We start from the raw sequence: 18,381 nt of genomic DNA, 5'->3' as shown, positions 1-18,381 counted from the left end.
ATTATTAATCCAATTGTTGGAAAGGGTTAAAAAACACACACACACATGATTAAAAAGGATTTTAATGAAATAAACACAGCGGTTGTTGTAATAATTTATTGTTCTCTCAAATCCATTTGCAGGCCCTCGCTTGGCAACATAATAAACGCACAAGATACATACCTTCTGATGTACTGTCAGGTCCAACGATGTAATCCATCTGAAGGGGTTAACTAATATTACAAGCAGGAGCCCTGCTAAATGCAGCTGTGCTCCGTGCCTGTAATCCCCGGCGAATGAATGAAATGTAGGTCATTGACCTACATTTCATTCATTCGCGGTGAGGCGCCCTCTGGTGGATGTTCTCATGAACTGCAGCCTGGGAACTTTTTCCCACGCTCCAGGTCATATGAGGACATCCAGCAGGGGGCGCATCACCGCGAATGAATGAAATGTAGGTCAATGACCTACATTTCATTCATTCGCAGGGGAATTACAAGCACGAGCACACCACTGCATTAGCAGGGCTCCTGCTTGTAATATTAGTTAACCCCTTCAGATGGATTACATCGTTGGACCTGACAGTACATCAGAAGGTATGTATCTTGTGCGTTTATTATGTTGCCAAGCGAGGGCCTGCAAATGGATTTGAGAGAACAATAAATTATTACAACAACCGCTGTGTTTATTTCATTAAAATCCTTTTTAACCATGTGTGTGTGTGTTTTAACCCTTTCCTACAATTGGATTAATAATGGATAGGTGTCATAATTGACGCCTCTCCATCATTAATCTGGCTTAATGTCACCTTCCAATAGCAAGGTGGCATTAACCCTTCATTACCCCATATCCCACCGCTACACGGGAGTGGGAAGAGAGTGGCCAAGTGCCAGAATAGGCGCATCTTCCAGATGTGCCTTTTCTGGGGTGGCTGGGGGCAGATGTTTGTAGCCACGGGGGGGCCAATAACCATGGACCCTCTCCTGGCTATTAATATCTGCCCTCAGTCACTGGCTTTACCGCTCTGGCGGAGAAAATTGCGCGGGAGCCCACGCCAATTTTTTCCGCCATTTAACCCTTTATTTTAGCAGCTACAGCGCTGAAATTTTGCACATACACACTACTAACATTAGTAGTGTGGAATATGCAAAAAAAAGGGGGATATGAGATGGTTTACTGTATGTAAACCATGTCTCATATCCTGTCGGGTTTGTGCAGGAGAAATAAAAAGCCGGCAATTGAATTACCGACTTTTCACTAACACCGCTGCGTATTTCTCGCAAGTCACACTGCTGGTCCGTGTGGAATCCGTATTTTTCTCGCCCCCATAGACTTTCATTGGCGATTTTTTTGCGCAGTACGCTGACAAACGCAGCATGCTGCGATTTTGTACGGCCGTAGAAAGCCGTATAATACTGAACCGTAATATACGGCTAATAGGAGCAGCCCCATTGAGAATAATTGTGCCGTATGTTATGCAAGTTTTACGGACGTAGTTTCTGCGCTCTTACGTCCGTAAAACTCGCCAGTGTGACGCCGGCCTTAGTGGTTTACATCTTTTGCATGAGAGTACGAATTGACCAGCCGCCGTCTACCTACTTCTTTCGTATAAAGCTATTCAGCTGGACTCCATCTATTTATATATGAAAGGATTATTATGAGTTTCACTGTAATGAATTTTTTGCATTAATTTATTGCTGTATATTTATATATTTGTTAGTATGTATATCTATGTGGCTTTTGTATGATACTTCTTGTTTGGTTATATGTCCAGTCAATCCCTCTCGTTTTACTGTATGCATTTATTTATATACTTAGTGGCACTTATATTTATCTATATTCTTATGAGCTTTAATATTATATTTGCACCTTTATTTATGAGCTGTGAACATTCATCCACTATGTATTCTTGCACTGTGTACATTTTTACTTTGGCTGTACACGACATTTATATGTCATGATGAAATTTTATTTAATTTTAATTTTTTCTGTGTCTCTGTACTATATATAGTTATTTGCTATCTTCAATCATATATTTAGTGGCACCCCCACTCTTACCAGTTTCAATGTCACATCTGCACTTTTATTCACATCTGCACTTTTATATATGGACTGTAAACATATACCCCTTATCATACATTTCCTCTTCGGCTGTGCACGACACTATGCATTTCCTCTTCGGTTGTGCACGACATCTGGTCTGTGCTGCGTATCTAGTATTCTCTTCTATCTTCACTTGTTTCCTTATTGCAGCGCAGTGCGCTTGCGCCCGTCGGCCATCTTGGGTTGCCGTGGTAACGTGTCCTATAGCGTCGTCTTGTTCCTCACTCCTCTGACGCGTCGGAGGTGGGCGGGACTTGATGACGTGGGACGCCGGACCCACCGCTTCCTGCTTTGGATCTGATGGACGCTAAGCGCCGAGACAACCGCCGCATATATAAGGTTTGCACCGCGCCCCTGGTATTACCACGACCCCTTGGAAGAAGCTACGTTGCGAAACGCGCGTCGGGGTTCCTCCCCCTACCGCAGTCCTCTTGCCAGCAGGTAGTTACATGATATCGAGTGCTCGGTACTTTTCATTACGCTTATTCTGTCCCTGTATAATTATTCACAGGTTTAATGGTTAACCTTGTATGTGCACTGACACTTTATTAGCTCTTTATCTACCTCATGATATGGTCATGTATTTTTTAGAGTATTTATATACGTGCATTATATTCTTTATGGGACATATTTACATATACTTCTATGAGCCATGATATCCACTCACATAGAATTACCTTCAGCAATATATGCTATTACAAATCCTGAGCCTGCTGTTGCATAGAGTCTTACTATATATTTAACACAGCTTTACTACTTCTGTATGCATATGCCTGGTTATTTAACCTTTATGTGGACTGCTGTGGGGCCACTCTGCCTTGTTTCTATACCCTTGTCCTAGTATGTTTTGTTTATAAAAAAAAATTTTTTGGTTTTAACTACCTTTAATAAAGTAATTTAAATTTTATATTGCCTTTTGTGTGGTACCTCCCTTTTCTTTTGGATATATTTGATTGTGGTGGTACACCGTATATACTTTTTGGTCGAATCTATATTGGTAAACTAAGGACAGGCAACAAGCACAAGAGACTTGTTTGGGCTAAAGAACAGAAGGAATGGACATTAGACCAGTGGAAATCTGTGCTTTGGTCTGATGAGTCCAAATTTGAGATCTTTAGTTCCAACCACTGTGTCTTTGTGCGACGCAGAAAAGGTGAACGGATGGACTCAACATGCCTGGTTCCCACCGTGAAGCATGGAGGAGGAGGTGTGATGGTGTGGGGGTGCTTTGCTGGTGACACTGTTGGGGATTTGTTCAAAATTGAAGGCATACTGAACCAGCATGGCTACCACAGCATCTTGCAGCGGCATGCTATTCCATCCGGTTTGCGTTTAGTTGGACCATCATTTATTTTTCAACAGGACAATGACCCCAAACACACCTCCAGGCTGTGTAAGGGCTATTTGACCAAGAAGGAGAGTGATGAGGTGCTACGCCAGATGACCTGGCCTCCACAGTCACCAGACCTGAACCCAATCGACATGGTTTGGGGTGAGCTGGACCGCAGAGTGAAGGCAAAAGGGCCAACAAGTGCAAAGCATCTCTGGGAACTCCTTCAAGATTGTTGGAAGACCATTTCCGGTGACTACCTCTTGAAGCTCATCAAGAGAATGCCAAGAGTGTGCAAAGCAGTCATCAAAGTAAAAGGTGGCTACTTTGAAGAACCTAGAATATAAGACATAATTTCAGTTGTTTCACACTTTTTTGTTAAGTATATAATTCCACATGTGTTAATTCATAGTTTTGATGCCTTCAGTGTGACTGTACAATTTTCATAGTCATGAAAATACAGAAAAATCTTTAAATGAGGTGTGTCCAAACTTTGTCTGTACTGTATATATATGTGTGTGTGTTTTGATGAATATTTCCTTTGTAAACGTGTAAATGACACAGAGAATTGCTCTATGTAAAAGCTCATGTTAAAATCGCATTGCATTGGGTGTAAATCGGATGCCAGGTGTGAAAAATCGGATTATACTTGCATTAGACTTTGACCCCGGCCTAAGAATAAGAATGTTAACCAGCTCCGGCAGATGTCACAGCACTGACTAATGTAGAAACAACGTACAACTATCAGATATTAGAAAATACAGACTAGGAGTGAGGGGCCTGATCCCAGGAGCTACACTCTGAGAACATGGCTGAAAAGCCTTCACTAGACACCCGCACAGCTCTATAGTGAGGCCCAGGCTTTATAGCGAAGGGACTGGTGTGAAAAGGGGGATAGAACGATGTGCAAGAAGAGCCGGACTGCTCCAACTAGTAGGGGGAGTTGGCTCCTTAGAAAAGGCGCCACTCGTGTTATTGTCCCCAGGCGGTGCCTAGTACTGCACTGTGACTGCAGGTGAAGAATCCCTGCCGCAGCCCGTGGACACAAGTGTCTGATAACAACACGTGAGCGGATGCATTAGTTCTGCTGCAGCCTGCAACCAATCCGATTCCTCCAGCCACTCTCACGAGCGCAGTTAAAACAGAAAGCAGTGATGATTGGCTGCTGTGTGTTCGCACGAGCTTTCGGAACAGTCTCTCGTTATCGCTTTACGATACAGCGCCCTCTAGTGGCCAGGACCGCAACAGCGCGGAATGCTCGCCTCTTTCCGATGGATGCTGCCATTTCTGTGGAGGCCGTGACGTCAGATGACCCAGGAGCTAGGCTCACAGGCTTCTAGGGAGCTGATTGGCTGCGCGCGGCCTCCGGAAGGCGGAAGTGTGTGACCGGTGAGCTGGCTGCTGCTGTGGCAGGATGATCGGGGACCTATTGCTGTTCGGGTAAGAGCGGGCCCAGGGATCGGGGCGAGCTCTGTCTGACGTCACGGGGCTGCCGGTCTGTGCTGTGATGACGTCATGTGGGCACGGGGTGATGGCAGCTGTGACGTAGCACTGTGTTGTGTACAGCAGATCCCTGCGCTTAACCCCTTCCTGGCACCAGTTCGGCATAATCCCTTTAATGCCCCCTCTGACAGCGCTGTACAAGGGACGTTTTCCTTTTGTTCTTCCATTTTGGAGTTCTAATTTTCTTTTCTTTTTAACATGACTTTATTTACTGCCAAGATTAATTGATCATTTTCATACATTGGAATTATACAGAAATACCAGACATGTTGTGGGGTGTTTGTTTTTCAGACTTTGACTTTTCGCGTTGCATTATATGGCAAAACCCCACTATCTTTATGGGAGACGGCACAACGGTCTGTCAGCAGCCCCCGACTGCAGTGGGGTCCGAAACTAATGCTAGCATATGGGACCCCTGTAAATATTGCAGATGTGTTAGGTGTGCATTACATACATGGGCCTTTCTAAACCACAAAGCGCCTGCACCCTAGTGTTAGCGACCGGCGCCCCGCCTCAGGAAGCCTCTGTACACACTTATGGCACCAGATGATACAAACGCCATCAGAAGGTAATAAATGGATGTGGTAGATGTCCTGAATGATTGCCTGCCTCGTCTCCACCATCAGGGGTGCTGCAATGGGGAGCCCATGTACCCCTTCCTACGCTAACCTATTCCTGGACTTGTGGGAAGAAATTACAGTTTTTGGCAGTGATCACATGTGGTGGCACCCATTCATTGGGCTATGGTATAGGTATACTGCCGCCATTTTTATCTTGGTCTGGGACTAGTGACCAGTTTCTCGAGTTCGTCAGTGAGCTGGGTCTGATTCACAGCAGAATTTAATCTTTATCAATTGCCTTACCTGGATGAGCTAATCCGTAAAGAGCAGGATGGCACTTGGGGCACAATGACCCTCACGCACAAACAGCCTACTAAAATGGGAGAGCCATCACGCTACACCTTTGAAAAAGGGAATATCAGAAGGCCGTGTTTTGCGCCTTAGGAGGAATTGTTCAAACTTCATGGACTTTAACACATAAGTATTGGACATGGTCACCAGGATTAGGGAAAAATGGTATCCACCACATCTTCTAGGTTCCACACAATCACATGCGGGAAAAACGGGATAGACCACACAAAACCTAGAGGACAAGAAAAGATGGGATAACACGAGTCATAGGAACCTTCAACAATCGGCGTGATCAAATCTGTGGTATCCTCAGGAAACACCGTGACATACACCTGGCTGACCCAGACCTGAAGAATGCAATGGCATCGTCCCTTAGTGTAACTTTCAGGAAAGGACGATGAACAAGTCACTACTTTTAATTGCTTCATGGTTTCTGAACCCTGAAGCAGTTAAAAGTAGTGACCAATGAGTGAACCCTCTGTACACAGCAATTTTACATTGCAGTGCATTAAGTTCATTTTTGTGGAGCTCTTTTAGGAGGATTTCAGGCACATACTCTTATTGTTCAGTATGTGAAATCTCTGCTTGTAGTACAACTGGATGTTTCTTCAGGGTATGTGTCCACGGGGCGTAATCCCAGCGCTTTGGACGCAGCGGATACCCCACTCCGCCCAAAGCGCTGCCCCCTTTTGTATGCGCGGTGACTGAAGAAACACATAGTTGGACTGCAAGCAAAGATTTCACATACTGCACTGCAAAAGCAACAAATATGAATCTCTGCACTGAAGCTACACAGCTAAAAAAAAGATAAAAAAAGGCAGAATTGGGGAGCTCAGGGATATTTAACTAATTTTTTTTGTCTTTTTTTTCAAGTGGCAGGTCTTTTTTAAATCAGATTTATGTGTTAAATGTAGTGTTTTTTTCTTTTTGACATATAACAATCTGTATTAAAAACAAAAATACAAATTTACATTAGCAGCAATGGTCACTGTGAAGTGTTGATGACAAAGGTGATCTGTAAGGTCACCTATTAATGTGTATAGAGGTGTTCCCTGTCATTGTATTCTTACCTCTGATGATCAGGAGCCTGCTGAAAACAGGACAAGAGTCTAAAACAAAACAACAAAAACCCCAAGTGGCCTGTGAGAAAATTCAGATTACTATTTTATTTATTAATTGGAAACGTTCCTCCAGAAATAATTCTTACATGCAGAGGCAGGGTCAATCTGTAGGTAAATGGCATTTAAATAATTTCTGGCAGGTTTACTGGATGTGCAGCTACAGGAGAAAATAAACTGATATTCTCCCTGCAGCTGCTCACTACTAGTTTTTTTTTTGGGGGGGATCATTCAGGGGGCTGTAACAGTAACCGCTCACTATGGCGAGCAAGGCTGTAATCACTCCCCTGCTCATTGTTGGGCTCCTGCAGATGACTGCTTGTATCAGACGAATGCCATCAGTGAATTTGATAGGTAGCCTTTGCACCCATGATATTGTATGAGGCTATGCACGGGTCCCCTGACCAAAATCGTCAATGCAAGTCTATAGGTCCGTTGAAAACCTCAGACCGCACGTGGACAGACATAAAGGAGAAGGTGGAGACGTGTGGTTTTATTTTTTTCCTTCTTTGAGATAAACTGATGCCACTCTGAAGAATCGGAGCGTTTTTCCTGGATGGAGAGAAAACTGTTCTGTGACCCACCCCTTTAACAGTCTGCTGTGTACCTACATGATACCGAGCAGAGACCTTGTAAGCACTGGCCATAGAGACCGATAGACTGCAATCTGCATTTCTAAACACCAAAGTCAGTGGCAACAAGCTGCAAACTAGAATGAATGAAACCAGTGTTTTTAAAGGGGTTGTCCTACTAGGACAACCCCTTCCTAGTCTGAATGTTTGCCCCCGTTATAAAACAAAAACAAAAAAACACCTATACTCTCCTCCGGCATCTTGCGTAGCTGGGGTTTTCATGGAAGTGAGCGGCCAGCCACAGCTCTGGTTTCCACTTGATTACATATGCGTCCATAGGTGGGGACAGTGACGCCAGTGCTGACGGGACGCCCGCTAGGTGGTCCTGGTACTGCACAGCCTCTTTAGTAACAAAAGTAGATGCCTTGCAGTTTTAACCATTTGACGCCACCCCTGTGAGACAAACCAAGTCACATCACCTCCGCTGTCCACTCTGCTCAGAAAGGTGTGTGGTGGTTTTGTGGCAATTCTGTGGCCACACATGAAACTCATTTTAAAGGGAACCTGTGACTAGCTTCATGCAGCATGAATCGGCCCTGGCCACATGATTGCAGGTGTTTTCGGAAACGCTGTGGTGGATCAGGGAACACCTCGATTTTACTATAGGGAGAGGCCTGGCGATCTGCTGACCTCTCCGGCTGGGGGCTGAAAGGTCTCCCCCTATGTGCACACATGAAAGAGACCTTTCTGAAATCTCAGACTTTGCTGGTACTGTGAAACTCGGCTGTGAAACGCAACGTGTGAACATAGCCTGAAAGTGCAGAGACATTGAATGAATGAATGAATGAGCCTTTGTATGAGCAGAGATGTCTGGTCTCCCTCGCGTGATATTAGCCAGTTACATGAGCGCCGCAGTCAGTGACATGCTGACTTGGCCGTGGTGTTCACGTGACCTAACAATCACTGGAACAGCATTGGTGCTGGAGATGACTATATTCTTATTTTGTTCAGGGAACTCTGACGTTTAAAAACAACATTTTGGGCATTTTTTTCACCTTCTATATCACAATCTTTATTAAAAATAGAAATCACACAATTTTTTTCCACCGGGGCATTGTTGGATTCTAACTGCTTGTAGTTTCAGGATTTAACACATGTGCATTAGCCACAATAGTCAGATCCTGGTCGGGTCTTTTGTACTGAGCATGTTATAAGTGTGTGCACAGGTGATTGTGAAGGCAGGGGAAGCAGGGTCAGCTGTGGTGGATCCTGAGTTATCAGCTGTGTGTAGCGGTATTACCCGATTACCCGTCACTGAAATCCTGTCTGCTTCCTGAAAGGACAGGAAGTATAAATCTAAAAAAAGCTCTAGTGGCCAATGTGGAAATTTCTAATTTAGGTTTTTTTTTTTGTTTGTTTTTTTTTAATAAAGATTGTGGTATCAAAAAGTTGTCCAAAACATAAATGGGTTTGGCAGACTTGTGAATTCTCACACTGTCAAGATTCTCTGGTGCCGACGATGAGCTTGAGTGGTCATGGGACTGTAAGTATGCGATATGCATCCTTCCGGCCACATTCCGACTAGAAGTGTGCAGCCTTGTATTGAGCGAGCCCTCGCATGTCTAGTTGGAATGTGGCCAGAAGTATACATATCGCTATAAATTGCTCTGTGTGATATGAGGAGTCACAAGTCTGCAGTCGCTTAGTGACTGAAGGTTTATGTGCTAAACCTAGACAGCTACTTTAAACATGAACCACAAAATCCTGATTTAATGGGAACCTACCAGAAACTTTAGCCAGCTAAAACATTTGTATAAGGCCTCCTACACACATCCGTGTTTAAACACATACTTGAAAAACTGGTACCGGCGCCATCAATGTTTACCATCAGTGGTTTCCTAGTGTGGTCGAAGGGAAGCTGTCACCAGGTTTGGCCGATAAGAGATACAGCCACCACCTTCCAGGGCTGATATACAGCATTCTATAATGTGGATGATGCTTCCCTACCTCATCCAGTCTCTCTGGCATCACGCTCCTGTGCTGGTGTACTTATCTGCCCTGACGTCTCTGCTCTTTGACCTTTCCTGGCGCCGGCGCGATGCCGGGGAGGCTGGGGGAACGACATAGGAACGCGTCATCTACAGGAAGCAACAAGAAGGAGGGTGGCATCACAAGGAGATGGGAGGCGCCAGACCAAGACCTGCGACACCCAGCGGCCCGGACCGCCCCGCAGGTGAGTATAAAAAAAAACGTCCTTTTCTTCTCTTACAGGTCGGGTTGGGGTAGACATATAGCATTACAGAATGCTGTATTATCAGCCCTGAAACGTGATGGGCGTATCTCTTATCGGCCAAACCTGGTGACAGGTTCACTTTAAGGAAAGAAATTCCAAAGCTTCTCCTATCCTTTGCAATGTTAAACACATACAGCACACAGATGCAATCCGTGTGCTGTATGTTCTTTTTTCACGGATCCATATATTTGTATTGGTCCTTGCCATCCGTGCTGCCGGAAAAACATGGAGACCTGTGTATAGCAGCATGGGAAATAAAGGGTTCATATGGCATCCATGAAAAATAAAATAGTATCTCACACAAACTGGAAACATGGAAAGGGGCCAGACCGTGTAACCCTTTAAAAATAGATGCCAGTTCTAAATCTCATTCTGAAAGTGCAGTGAGGAGTGATGATGCACTTAGAGCTGCTCGGCCCCAGCTAGATTTCCTATGGAAAGAAAACCAAAAACGCTGTGTTCCAAGGCAGACATAGCACTTCCAATTATTAAGACCTAATGAGCTTTATTAAATACAGCTCATAAAAACAACGGGTATTAATAACCCCAGCAATACAGACACAAGATGGTTTAAGATTGGGGGATGAGCAGTTTTGGGAGCCCCAAAATTATTAGGCATAATTTGTACATGAGATATAGATATATATATATATTTATTTTATTTTTTTTGCACACATATATCATAATAGAATGTGTAGAAATCTGAGTTTGCTAATATTAAATAGAAAAATTATTTGTGGAAATATGCTAATAAATATCCCATGCAAGATTATCCGGTAAAAATTGGTATATTGTGAGAGATGGAATGATCATCCACCAAACATATGTTTCATTTTGATCTTGGACTTACGCACATTCTATTATATATATTTCTATAGAATATATTTCTTTTTGTGATGACCTGTTATGCCTTATACTATTGAGGTACACAGCACTGCTCACACGCCAATCCTAAACCATTTTGTGCCTGTATTGCTGGGATTGTTTGTACCCGTTGTTTTTATGAACTGTATTTTATAAAGCTTATTACGTTTTCCTAACTGGAGGCCCCATTTCTGTCCTGGCACATGGCGTTTACAAGTCTCGGTAGTTTATAGTTCCTCTCTCTGCCCCGGCTGATTGACAGGTGTGTGACCAGTGGGCCAGCACAGACAACCTGTCAATCATCCAGGAGTGAGTGTTGCCAGGTAGGAAATATGGTACAAGCGGAGACGCTGTAAGTGCACCATCACACCTCAATGCTCTTCCAGCCACAACTTCAAAATGTATTTTTTTTTTATTCTGGAGTCATAAAGAAACGGACTGCCTTATATTATCTGATATAGGGCTACAAAACAATAGGTCATTTTCTGATGTCACCAAGTCCCCTAATGCAGAAGTCTTGAGATAAAGCATGACTTGTATGTTTGTAAACCTTCACTACATGTATTATTATTATTATAGTACTGGTCTTTACTGTAGTAATCTCTCCTCTTGTCATTCCTCTATTACAGGACCCTGTTGGTGAATGCTGGAGCGGTGCTGAACTTCAAATTGTAAGTTCTCATCACAGATAATCAGCCAGAGTAATGTGCATAGGTATAAAGTTATCATCTCCCCCCAGGTGTGCAGGGCCAACACTAGAATAGTGGGGGGGTTTTGCCCTCAATATCGGTTGTGGTCTGTGTGGTCTCCATTTGTCCAATTCCATGATATTCTCCTGTGCCGGGGAACAGCCAGGGGGTGCAGCTATTGGGGGCAACGTTCTCCTAGCAGTGATTGATGAATATGATAGTACATAGCTGGAAATACTCAATAACGCCGTTTTCTCCTTGTCATCTGGGCTGTATGTGGTATTGTGCTGCAGACCTCTAGAGATGAACGGGTGGGAGCTGCAGTACCATACACAACCTGCACAGCCCCTGTAAATGTCAATTACCTAACCGAAAATAAAGTGGAGTCTGCAGGAGTCTTTTTCAAGAGTTTGTAGATAAAAATATACTTTGTATGTGCCACATAATTAGTTTTTCCATATCCACCCCCCTGCCCTGCAGTGTCTTTGCAATTTTGTGTAACAAAACTATACTGTGGAAAGTCATAAAAATGTGATCAACATAAAGCTGATTGTCTAAAGCAGAGGTCCCCAACCGCCGGTCCGCGGACCGGGACCGGGCCGTTGGGGTTTTTCAGCCGGTCCGCGGCGCCGCAGCTCTTCCCCTGTTCAGCGGTCACGTGGGACCGCTGATTAGAGAAATGAATAGGCTGCTCCACCTCCCATAGGGGCGGAGCCGCCTATTCATTTCTCTAATGAAGCGGTGCCGGTGACCGCTGATAGAGGAAGAGGCTGCGGCACCGAAGAGCAGCTGTCCGGGGGAAGGAGCGGGACGCGGGAGCAGGTAAGTATTACATATTCACCTGTCCTGGTTCCACACGCCGGGCGCCGCTGTCTCCATCTTCCCGGCGTCTCTCTCTCCTCACTGACTGTGCAGGCAGAGGGCGCGATGACGTATATAATGTGCGCGCCGCCCTCTGCCTGATCAGTCAGTGCAGAGAGACGCCGGGAAGATGGCGCCGAGGAGCTGCAAGAGAGGTGAGTATGTGTTTTATTATTTTTATTGCAGCAGCAGCAGCACAGCTATGGGGCAATAATGGACGGTGCAGAGCACTATATGGCAGAGCTATGGGGCAATGGTGCAGAGCACTATATGGCACAACTATGGGGCAGTAATGGTGCAGAGCACTATATGGCACAGCTATGGGGCAATAATGGTGCAGAGCACTATATGGCACAGCTATGGGGCAATAATAAACAGTGCAGAGCACTGTATGGCACAGCTATGGGGCAATAATAAACAGTGCAGAGCACTGTATGGCACAGCTATGGGGCAATAATAAACAGTGCAGAGCACTATATGGCACAGCTATGGGGCAATAATAAACAGTGCAGAGCACTGTATGGCACAGCTATGGGGCAATTATGAACGGTGCAGAGCACTATATGGCACAGCTATGGGGCAATAATGGTGCAGAGCACTATATGGCACAGCTATGGGGCAATAATGGTGCAGAGCACTATATGGCACAGCTATGGGGCAATAATAAACAGTGCAGAGCACTATATGGCACAGCTATGGGGCAATTATGAACGGTGCAGAGCACTGTATGGCACAGCTATGGGGCAATAATGGTGCAGAGCACTATATGGCACAGCTATGGGGCAATAATGGTGCAGAGCACTGTATGGCACAGCTATGGGGCAATTATGAACGGTGCAGAGCACTATATGGCACAGCTATGGGGCAATAATGGTGCAGAGCACTATATGGCACAGCTATGGGGCAATAATAAACAGTGCAGAGCACTATATGGCACAGCTATGGGGCAATTATGAACGGTGCAGAGCACTGTATGGCACAGCTATGGGGCAATAATGGTGCAGAGCACTGTATGGCACAGCTATGGGGCAATAATGGTGCAGAGCACTGTATGGCACAGCTATGGGGCAATAATGGTGCAGAGCACTGTATGGCACAGCTATGGGGCAATAATGGTGCAGAGCACTATATGGCACAGCTATGGGGCAATTATGAACGGTGCAGAGCACTGTATGGCACAGCTATGGGGCAATAATGGTGCAGAGCACTGTATGGCACAGCTATGGGGCAATAATGGTGCAGAGCACTGTATGGCACAGCTATGGGGCAATTATGAACGGTGCAGAGCACTATATGGCACAGCTATGGGGCAATTATGAACGGTGCAGAGCACTGTATGGCACAGCTATGGGGCAATAATGGTGCAGAGCACTATATGGCACAGCTATGGGGCAATAATGGTGCAGAGCACCAGGGAAACAAGCATGGTGCTCCCACTCATTCTGAACCTATGGTAAGTTGAATCACATTCTCATTATAAATGTCATAATTATATGATAAGTATGCACTAAGCTCCATCCCTCCATAACCCCACCCCCATATGACCAAAGCCCCGCCCCTGCCCCACCCCCACCGGGCCATGGAAAACTGGTCTGGCTTAAAGCCGGTCCCTGGTGCAAAAAAGGTTGGGGACCTCTGGTCTAAAGTACTCTAATTAAAAAAAGGTTTTTATGAACAATAATTACATAAGCATAAAGTAGGGGTGTACAGCCTGCTGTACTGGCTCGTGTGGCGCCAACCGTCACTGAAGCCCTCATGTTAGCAGACTTCATTCTGGCAAGAGGTTTTTGCCGCCTAATTTGAGAGGAGCATACTGTAGAGACAGAGACCTTGATTCCAGCAATGTGTGACTTACTGAGCTACTTGCTGTAGTTTTGATAAAATCAGTTACGAGCAGGAGATGATCACCTAGAGGAGTAGTAACCTGCTGCCATGTAGCCTTCTATATAACCCTGTCTTCACCACTGATTGGCAGCTTTCTGCCTATGTACAGTGTACACAGATGGCTGTTAATAATTGATGAGACTAATAAGTGATGTGATTGGCTTTATACATAGCAAAAACATTAAAGAAATGCTAGAGCTGCAGTAAAATAAATAGTGACTGCGTAGAGCTTAGAAGGATTCAGCTCGTCAGTTATTAATCATGTGATTTAATAAATCTAATGGAAAACAGAAGAATTAGCTGGGTAGAAAGGCAAAATGAGCAATTGTAAGTACAGAGTGCTGTATAAAATCATACTTGCAATATATTAAGAGGATACAAACTTTGACAGCACTCTTCCTCCCATCAGACATTTACAACCTATACTGTCAATATACCATAAGTGTTTCCAATGGAAATATGTCTTTAACCCCTTCACAACATGCGCCGTACTAGTACTGCGCATGTCGGGCCCCCTCTCCTTTGATGTGGGCTCTGGCGGTGTTCCTACATCTTTCCCGGACATGTCAGTTGTTTTTAACAGCTGAAATATGCCTGGAACAGCTGCAGCTATTAACCCGTCGTATACCCGCCGTCAAGAGTTTGACAGCAGCATGTAACGCACACTTCCGGCCATTGGGCCGGAAATCCGCCAAACCAGTGACGCCCCTCACGTGATCGCGGTTCACTGGTGGGTTGGCATGACAACAAGAGGTCTCCTTGAGACCTCTATGGTTGTCAATAATGCCTGGTGATCGGCACTCATAGCAAGTCAGCAATTCTGCTACATACAGGTGATCTGATCATCACCTGTATGTAGCAGAGGCGATCGGGTTATGGCAGGTTGTAGTCTACAAAAAAAAATGTTTTAAAAAATATAAGGCTAGGTTCACATTGCGTTAGGGCAATCCGTTAAGCGCATAGCGCTAGCGGATTGCGCTAACGCAATGTTTGTTTAGGGTCCGCGTTCGGCGTCCCCGCTAGCGCAGATCCTCGATCTGCGCTAGCGAGGACCGGACCTCGGACGCACTTTGGACGCTTCACTTCGTCCGAGGTCCGTCACAAAAGAACGGCACATCGCTAGCGCGTGCCGAAAATGGCATGCGCTAGCGATGCGCTACAGCCAAAAATCACATTGCTGTCAATGGGTGCGCTAACGGACCCGTTGCACGGCGTTAATTGCGACATTTTCGCCGTGCAACGCAGTCCGTTAGCGTTAACCCATTAACGCAATGTGAACCTAGCCTAAAAGTTCAAATCACCTGCCTTTCGCCCCATTCAAAATTAAACAATTAAGAAAAAATCAAACATAGCCATATTTGGTATCACCGCGTTCAGAATCACCCGATCGATCAATAAAAAAAAGAATTAATCTGATCGCTAAACAGCGTAGCGAGGAAAAAAGTAAAAACGCCAGAATTAAATTTTTTTTTGGTCGACACAACATTGCATTAAAATGCAATAACGGGCGATCAAAAGATCGTATCTACACCAAAATGGTATCATTAAAAACATCAGATCGGCACGCAGAAAATAAGCCCTCAACCGACCCCAGATCACGAAAAATGGAGACGCTACGGGTATCGGAAAATGGCGCAATTTTTGTATTTTTTGAAACGGTGTAATTATTTTTCACCACTTAGATAAAAAGGAACCTAGACATGTTTAGTGTCTATGAACTCGTAATGATCTGGACAATCATAATGGCAGGTCAGATTTAGTATTTAGTGAACATGGTAAAAAAAATCCAAAAAAAGTTGTAGAATTGCATTTTTTTTGCAATTTCACTGCACTTGAAATTTTTTTCCCGGTTTGGAGTACACAATATGGTAAAACCAATACCAGTAAACGACATGGTAAACCAATGATGTCGCTCAAAAGTGCAACTCGTCCCGCAAAAAATAAGCCCTCACATGGCCATATTGACGAAAAAATAAAAATGTTATGGCTCTGGGATGGAGGGGAGCGAAAAACAGAACCGCCAAAATGATAAAGGGCCGCGGCGTGAAGGGGTTAAGCTTCATATGGCATAGAAAGCACATGACGCACACAAACTGCAGTGTCAAATCCAATAAGACTGATCTCTTCTATGGCTCCCTGTGACATATACCCCACTACTAGAATCATTTAATTTCGCAGTGTACAGTTTGGGAGACACTATCCATCACGTATGGCTAGTTTGTGACTTGCATGTCATATTCCCAGCAACGTGCCTCTCCCAATGTGACCATATTAACATGCCGCATGGACATATTGTGCCACATAAGTCGCCATGCGTGTCACATGGCTGCTCCAGCATTGGTACACAGCAGCACATTTACCATGAAGGTTGTGGATTTCCGATAAATGATAGAACTGTTATTACTTGTTCACACAATGTTTTCACCTTTTTTGATCACAGAAAGAAGAAAGACTCCCAGGGATTTGGAGATGATCCCTCAGAAGCAACTACAGGTGTGTACAAGTTCCCAAAAATGTTCTACACTGTGAATGCTCATGGAAAGAAGAAAATCTAATCATTTGTTTGGTGCTGTGAGCCCAAATTGTCCAGGCAGCCTGAGAATGAGCGATGAGTGCAGCTACGAAGCCATACATACATGAGGAGCACCACACATGGTGGGAAGGTCCGCAGATCAGTCTAAAATGGTCTTAGTAGTAGTAGAAAGTGCTACTATGCACTTATACTGGCACTAGACTGCTGGGACCCTCTGGAAGCTGTGCTGTCCAGCCACCATTAAAGGAAAGACGGCCGCCTGTTTACATTCTTTAATGTACGTTAGCCACAATGAACTGACTCTGACCCAATCTCAGTATTGTCGCCTGTAATCAGCATTGTGCAGGGTCAGCTGTGACATCACCTAATGGGATTGGTGGATCCTCTGTATAGAGGTGCTAGCTGTCATTGTAAACCTGCCTGTAAAGAAAATGAGACTGCTGAAAAGTCATGGATTTGAAAATATCCCCATTGGTTAATGTGAAAATTGCAAGTATATATAATTGTTTTTTTTCCCTTTGTGTGATATGGTAAAAAAAAAATTTGCAGCAGTCTTCCATGCGTTGTACAGTACCATGTAAACCTATGGAAAACCAAATCCACAGTGCACATGCTGCGGAAAATACCGTGCAGCAACGCTGCGGTTTATTTTCCGCAGCTTTGTGCAGATTCAGCAACGTTTTACACCTGTTCCATAATTGGAATCCGCAGGTGTAAAACCGCAGGTGTAAAACCGCAGGTGGAATCCGCATAAAAACCGCAGGGAATCTGCAGGTAAAATGCAGGAAAAATAGGCAATGGAATCCGCAACGTGTGCACATACCCAATTCACAACCTGATTTAAGAAATAGGTAATATTTGATGATACGTTCTTTTTAATGTATAAAGAAAGATTCCAAGTTCCCCTATAATAGAGCTCTCCGTTTTGTTACTACCTGGTTGCTGTAAAACTGTAAAATTCAGAGCATTTTCTAACATAAGGATGTCAATACACAGGGGGCCAGAATTCCAGAATTAAAAACTCGTAGGCATTCCTCAATATTTATTAAAATGTCGATAAACTTTTTCATATGGAAAACAAGCTTAAGGGGGCTGTCCCATGAACAAAGTATTGGAACGGTATGATGACCCTACCACCCTAAACTCTCCCAGCAAAGTATGGTGACTCCAACACAGTACGACAGCCCCAACTGTGATCCCCACACATATATCAACCAGAGGAACAAAATGAGTTTGATTTAAAATGGTACAAAAATTCTTTATTAAATAACAAACATGTCTGAAAGACATATAAAAACTACAAACACTGTGAAAATTGACAAACAGTGTGGACCGACGTGTTAAATAGACACCAAAAATAGAGCATGCTACAAGACTGTCACTTAATATCTAAACCATGAATATACTAGTAAGAGGTGAGGAGCACGTATTTTCCCACAGTGGCAAATAGTTTTCCTTAAGCCTGTGTCATAGGCACCATGCAAACCATAACACAACGCCCACTGAAAATTTCGCAAAGGAAAACTAGGGGAAACACAAATGAATGAATGATGAAAAACTGATCCTCACCACGTGTAGCTCTGCTCCTAAAACGCCCCCGACGTGCGTTTCGCCGCTTCTCAGCCCTGCTTTATCAAGGGGAAGTGTAGCCAGACTCCCTTTGAGGACCTTAAGTATCCTAGGATACTGGTCACGTGTGCGTCACATGATCCGGCCCATTACCAACTGCGTCTTCACAGCG

The 18,381-nt window shown here is 44.4% G+C and overlaps 1 protein-coding gene across 1 annotated transcript in view; it reads left to right on the top strand.

Annotated features, from left to right (window-relative positions):
- The first annotated feature begins 4,576 nt into the window (after positions 1-4,576).
- SMIM7 (small integral membrane protein 7) overlaps positions 4,577-18,381 on the top strand; it is a 32,163-nt gene continuing 18,358 nt past the window's right edge. The window contains exons 1-3 of the mRNA XM_077252817.1: positions 4,577-4,852; positions 11,303-11,344; positions 16,548-16,600. Of these exons, the coding sequence (XP_077108932.1) occupies positions 4,827-4,852; positions 11,303-11,344; positions 16,548-16,600 (121 nt within the window). The 5' untranslated portion in view covers positions 4,577-4,826. The remainder of the gene's footprint in view (positions 4,853-11,302; positions 11,345-16,547; positions 16,601-18,381) is intronic.

The sequence above is a fragment of the Ranitomeya variabilis genome, chromosome 1, assembly GCF_051348905.1.
Source record: "Ranitomeya variabilis isolate aRanVar5 chromosome 1, aRanVar5.hap1, whole genome shotgun sequence".
In the NCBI taxonomy this organism is placed as follows: Eukaryota; Metazoa; Chordata; class Amphibia; order Anura; family Dendrobatidae; genus Ranitomeya; species Ranitomeya variabilis.
The sequence above is the reverse complement of the archived record's forward strand: the minus strand, read 5'-3'. Positions and strand labels throughout refer to the sequence as shown.